A 6,024-nucleotide genomic window follows, 5' to 3' on the forward strand; every position below is an offset into this window, starting at 1 on the left:
CACAGACAGTCCCAATGGAAAGTGCTCTAGCTGCGTAAACAGGTCTCTCAATCTCCACTGATCTCTGAGAGCTGGATCTAACCATTAGTAGAGCTAAGTATCAAGTGATACAGAGGTTATGGTGGTAAGAAAGATGAATTCTGCCTCATGTACAACATGAGGTATATGTACAGTGCTTATGTAATGAAATGCAATACAGTGGAAGAAAGTTGAATCTTGGGGAGAGGGAAGTACCAAGTGCAACAGTGAAGCCTTACCAAACTGTCATGCTACAGTAATACAGATGTTGGTGGGGTATGCAGATAAGGTGCAACTGGACAGAGAAAGAGAGAAACAACAGAGAACTCTGGTTTTTGAAACTGGATTGGGAGAGATGTTTGATATCACATGCGGGGGTTTGACTAATACAGATGTTGGTGGGGTATGCAGATAAGATGCAACTAGAGATCTCAGAGCTGAAGTAGAGGCAGATGTGAAGGGGATTTCTAAGCAGCTAAAAAATTCCATAGTGTGAACTGTATCCATAGTGTCAAAGTGGATAATGCTTAAGCAACTCAGGAATCTTGGACTGAATAGCTTCAAGGTGAATCACACATGTCATTGATGCCCAAATTTGTTAGAGGAGAATGAATGAATCTGTAATTATGGTGTGGTTGGAAGTGGTAGATTACAGATGCTATTAAGGCCCCTTATTGCTACCTACATACTGGGAGCACAAGCCAGACATAGTGCCAAAACCCCTAGCAATCATTGCAGAATGTTCCAGAATATATACCCCAGACAGCAAAAAAATCACAAGTTTTTTGCTGAAACTAGGACCCCTGACACCCCTACAGACCAGAAAAATATATCCTTACCACATCTGTTTCACAAAATATATCCTAAGGCCAAGCCAGGGCAAAAATATATTTCTAAGGTGTGACAGTGACATTTCAGGGTCCACTCACCAAAAATATATCCTTACTGCATTTCACTTGCAAAATATATTTTGGTGGTGTGACACAGACATTATAATTTTTGTGTGACATTTCAGGGTCCATGTCTCAAGAATATATTTTAGATTTCAGAGCTTTCTAGGACCCATAATATAGATATGGTCCATGACATTTAGTCATGTAACTTACGTGGAGTTTGCATGACTAATAGTCAGTTGGCAGTGGGTGACTGAAGTGGCATGCTCTGGGTTTTGAACAGCTTGTAAGTCAGGATCTGGCTGGCCCTTCCTGCTTGTTGCTGACAAGAGCATGCTTGGGTTTTGAACAGCTTGTAAGTCAGGATCTGGCTGGCCCTTTCTGAAGTTGTTGCTGACAAGAGCATGCTCTGGGTTTTGAACAGGATGTAAGTCAGGATCTGGCTGGCCCTTCCTGCTTGTTGCTGACAAGAGCATGCTCTGGGTTTTGAACAGAATGTAAGTCAGGATCTGGCTGGCCCTTCCTGCTTGTTGCTGACAACAGCATGCTCTGGGTTTTGAACAGGATGTAAGTCACCATCTGACTGTTCTTCTCTACTTGTTGTTGATAAGAGGGTGGCCTATGTTTTAAATAGAAGGTAGGTCTCAGCTTTCTTCTCTTTTCATTTTGCTAAGAAATCATGAGATTGTGAGTTCAGTTCTACAATTTTAGAAAAACACTTATGAAACCCCACTTGTTCAAATAGACAGTCAGTATTTTATTGTTTCTTCCAATATTTTTATAAAAACCAGTAGTATTGACTGAACCAATTACTATTTTTAGGCAAAGGATGTCCTCAATCATACAGACTGGTCCTTGGTAAACCTTCATTAGCTTCACTGTGTAAATGCTATTCATTATTCTGACCACCACATAATTCTATCCAGATTCACAATACCAAATCCTTCAAGGACATTGCCTTTCTATGTATTGGTGTGTCTACTCTCATTTATGACCACTCTATCATAACTACTATTTTACTGCTCAGTGACTGCCATCATTGCAGAGCACTCTTTTTTTCTGTGGAAACAGAAACCTTCAAAGTCCACTGCCCCCTTTGAAATCAGCCATTCAAAAGTTCAACTTGTCTGCTGATGTGGCAAAAATTAAAACTGCCATCAAGGAGGCCTCTCGGCTTAAAACTGAGGACCAAAAGAAACAGGCCCTTGTAAAAATTGCTATGGACAATCGTCTTTGTGAGTATCAATATTCCAAGTCTTTCAAGGTCTTCTCATTTATTTGATTTTAGCTTTATAAAAGTTTCAGTCCACCTTCCCAGAATTTCATAAATGCAGCACATGTCTCTAGTTACCACCCATTATGATGCACCTTTTGCCTTGTTGTTCCCAAGAAAATAGATTGTGTCATTTGAGCAAAAGAAAGTCAAGGATGGTAAATTTTCCAAGTCCACAAGCTTTTCATGTTCTCAAGCTTCCATGGCTTAAGGGTGCCCTTGAGTTGTCTTCACAGTGTATGTGTATGGGAGTTCAAAGAGTTGTTAGAGGGGGGTGAGATGATACATGATTTACATATTCTCTAAAGTCTGTCAGAAAAACACAAAAGATACAGATACATATTCCACATTGCAATGTATTCACACAGAAAGAGGAGTTCTAAGTACCAACAGTGGTAAAAAAAATACAGGTACAAGAAACGACAGCTAGCAATGAGGGAGGATTGGGGAGGTACAGATGAAGGGAGAGTGGCATCAAACTCAAAAAGACGTAGTCGAGTCAACCTCAATAGTCGGCATGATGCTTGCAATAAACTTGAGGAAAACAACCAGATAGAAATTGACCCTCATCCCCTCCACCTCCTCTTCCTCAGCCCCAGCTTGAAGCTGTTGAACGTCCTTGGCACTCCCAGACGACTTTCGGCTGAATGGCCACTTCTTCTCTTTCTTCGGGGTGTCCTTCCCCGAGGGTTTACTGCACTGCACGAACTGTTCCTCAACGACACTGTTGTTCATCCTTTCTATTACCTTCTTCATGATGCTGGCATGTCTGCATGGATGCACGGAGGCGGCTTGGAGAGAGGCGGAGTGGATGAATGGTTCAATCGTTACTGTTTTCTGGGCGTGGTCTGCTGAGATGTCTTGGAAGATTTGGGAGGGGGTGGGGTGCAGTTCTATTGTTTCCTTTAGCTAGCATATTAGAAAAATGGGCAAAAGGTGAACCTCATCGTAGCCGATCAACCAAACGTGTGGGGTCTGATAATACTTGTCGTATGTGGTCATTACATTGTATGTGTGGACCTGAAGCAGATTCCCCTTTGCAACTTCCACATTGGCATTACAAAGATATTGTCAGCATTCTTTCAATTTCCAGCATACCCAATGACAAAACATACCTAGCATCAACCCCGGCAGCAGCAGGTATAACCGAGGCCTTGGGCGCAGCTGTAGCCATAGCCTCATCATCCCCCTCCTCCATATCAGGGATATCATCCAAATCAGGTGTCTCCGCCCCAACACCCTCACCCCCTCCCCTGCCCAACGACACGCCCCACAAGCCCCTCACAATCCTCTCCTCATCCCCATGCGGCCCATCCCCATCCAAATCAGGGATATCCGCAATCTCACCTGTGTTCATCGCAGAGTCCATTCAATGCGCCTGCTGACCCGCATGTGTCTTAACCCAGTCGTCGCTGTCTGTGGAGGGGGAAGAGGAATCAGCAAAGAAGAGGAGGTGCTCAGCGTCCTCGTCTGCGTCTGTGTAGGCTAGGGAGGTGGTGCGCCGGAGGCAGGGGACACCACGCGTTACTAGGTATTGTTTGTCTTGTGGGAGGAAGTTGCAGGATTTGGATGCGTCTCCTTTTTCCCTGTTGCCCACTTAGTTTTCGCGAAGAGAGAAGAGGAGGAAGGAAGGAAGGAAGAAGGGGCTTACCATGTCCACACGGGGAACTTGCACACCAAAAAGTCACCTGCAGCGAAGAATTCCTCTGTTCCTCATGGTGAGCACAAGAAGTGTGATAGACGATCATGAACATACCAGGTGTAATACGGCCATGTTCTTTGGATTTGTTCTCTTTGAGAACCTAATAGGTGGGTGTGATGGGTGATAGTGAGATGATGCCAGATCGCGAATGATGGGGCTCACTGGGCTTAGGTACTACTCGTGCAGAGCGCATAGGCTGGACTGGATTGGTGGCTAGCAATGAAGCTGAAGGAGGACTGGGGGGACAGAGTCATTGAGAAGGGAGTTGGCATCAACTTGACAAGACGTCATTGAATGTTCGCAATGAACTTGCAGAAAACGACCAAATAAAAATCAATCATTCACCATCCTCTCAGTTCCTCTTCCCTCTAGCTTGCCGTTGTTGAACGTCCTTGGCACTCCCAACAATTTCCTGCTGAACGCCCACTTCGTCTCTTTCTTAGAGATGTCCTTGCCCCTTCAACTAGTTGGAGAAGAGGGTTTGCCATGTTGTGCAAGCTATTCTCGACAACACCACCATTCAACCTTTCTTTTGCTTTCTCCATGATGCTGGCATGCTCGCATTCTTCAACGTTACAAGAAAAACAGTTTTACAAATGCACGAATCTCATTTCCATCCCGTGTCCTCGGGACTCCAATAGTCCTCTCAACAATGAACTCCTCTCCCGCATGTACCAAAGAATTTCCAAAGAGCTTGCTCCTCCCGAAATCGATGAGCCTGAAATCGAACACCCTGTCTCGAGGATTAGGTGCTGGTTGGCCATGCGGAACAGGGGGAATTCAGTCAAAGGACCTGGCTGGAAGAGAATGTTGCAAGGCGCGACAGAGTGGTGGACCGACCCTGCATGATGGAACCGAAAAATTAATGATGTGCATTCGTGTCTAAAACGAATGAATCTGGTGAGTGATAATGAGATGTTGGATTGGTAGGGCTTACTTATCGTTGATATTAAGTGCGTCAACGTCGATTAGACTTCCACAATTCTCCATGAGAATGATCGGGCTACGATAATGGAGCTCCTCCCCACCACCAACATCACCCATGTCAGACTGACCAACATCATCAACCGCCGCCACCCTCTTCTCCTTCCTCACCGGGATATCCTTATCAGGAACATGATGCCCATAATACTGAGGCACAAGTGCACCCACAGGTACTGGCTCATGCAACAGCGAGACAATGTTATACCCATTCCAATGCTGGAAAAAGTGATCAGGAAACACCTGGTATTTAAGCGACTCTCTGTCCAGGCGATCGTCGCCCTGCATGGACAGTTTCGCCGTGACACGGATGGTGGCACGAAGGGTGTTTGAACCTATCCTGTTCTGAGAGGTAGATGCAGCCCCCACCTCGCTCGAGATTCTGGTACCCAACTGTGGTGCGGATGATGCAGATGGGACCTACATAGACGAGTCTGTTGAGCTCTCTGCGCTCCCTCAATACATTGACGTTTGGTTCTTCATGAGTGGTCGTTACAAATTCAGGCTGGATTTTGGGTCTGCCCCTTCTGCGTCATCTTCAGAAGCGATAATTTTCTGTTCTTCGTCAATGACGCATTGTCTGCAGAGGACGTCTGGGACGAGGAGGTCGCGTGGGATGTCCCACTCTGTGTGATAAGCGAAAGAGTGATTCCCTTTGCCCGCCAGGTGGGAAGGCGAGAGGTGCAGATGGGCTTCTTCGGCAGAACTGGGAAGAGAGGAAGGCTCGTGCATTGCGTATACCCAGGGTTTGGTTGATCCAGGGATGAGGCTGTCCATAGAGTGCTAATGCTGAAGAATGTTCTTCAAGCTTAGCACCCTTCCGAAGAGCTTCCTCGACCTCACGGTCTGAGATCAGTTTCTCTTGTTCCTTTTCCATCTTCTCTCTGCCAGTGGGAGAGGCGTTATGGCTATAGGTGTGGACTATGTCAGGTTTTGAAGACCATGGTTGAGGATGGTGTTCCTCGAAGTGGCCATCTCGAACTTGAAGCAAACGGAACTGGTCATGAACATAGAGAGTCGTTGGCAGAAGGTGTAGTGGAAGACGTTGTTGAAGAATCGGCAAAGAATTGAAGGTCGCGTTGAATGGCTCCTAGAACGAAAGAAAAAGGTCAGACAAGATGCGGAAAACGCAGAAAGAAAATACCAACAGGACGAAT

General features: G+C 45.7%; 1 protein-coding gene across 1 annotated transcript; it reads left to right on the forward strand.

The window, feature by feature from the left end:
* Positions 1-1,174: 1,174 nt before the first annotated feature.
* Positions 1,175-2,207, forward strand: LACBIDRAFT_335532 (uncharacterized protein; the record flags this gene model as incomplete). Its single annotated transcript, XM_001890388.1, has 10 exons — positions 1,175-1,197; positions 1,264-1,266; positions 1,336-1,338; positions 1,406-1,408; positions 1,476-1,478; positions 1,553-1,598; positions 1,657-1,659; positions 1,734-1,769; positions 1,957-2,146; positions 2,200-2,207. The coding sequence occupies 10 exons, from the start codon at positions 1,175-1,177 to the stop codon at positions 2,205-2,207; spliced, it is 318 nt and encodes a 105-aa protein (XP_001890423.1).
* Positions 2,208-6,024: the final 3,817 nt, after the last annotated feature.

This window comes from Laccaria bicolor, genomic scaffold, assembly GCF_000143565.1.
Source record: "Laccaria bicolor S238N-H82 LACBIscaffold_94 genomic scaffold, whole genome shotgun sequence".
NCBI lineage: Eukaryota > Fungi > Basidiomycota > Agaricomycetes > Agaricales > Hydnangiaceae > Laccaria > Laccaria bicolor.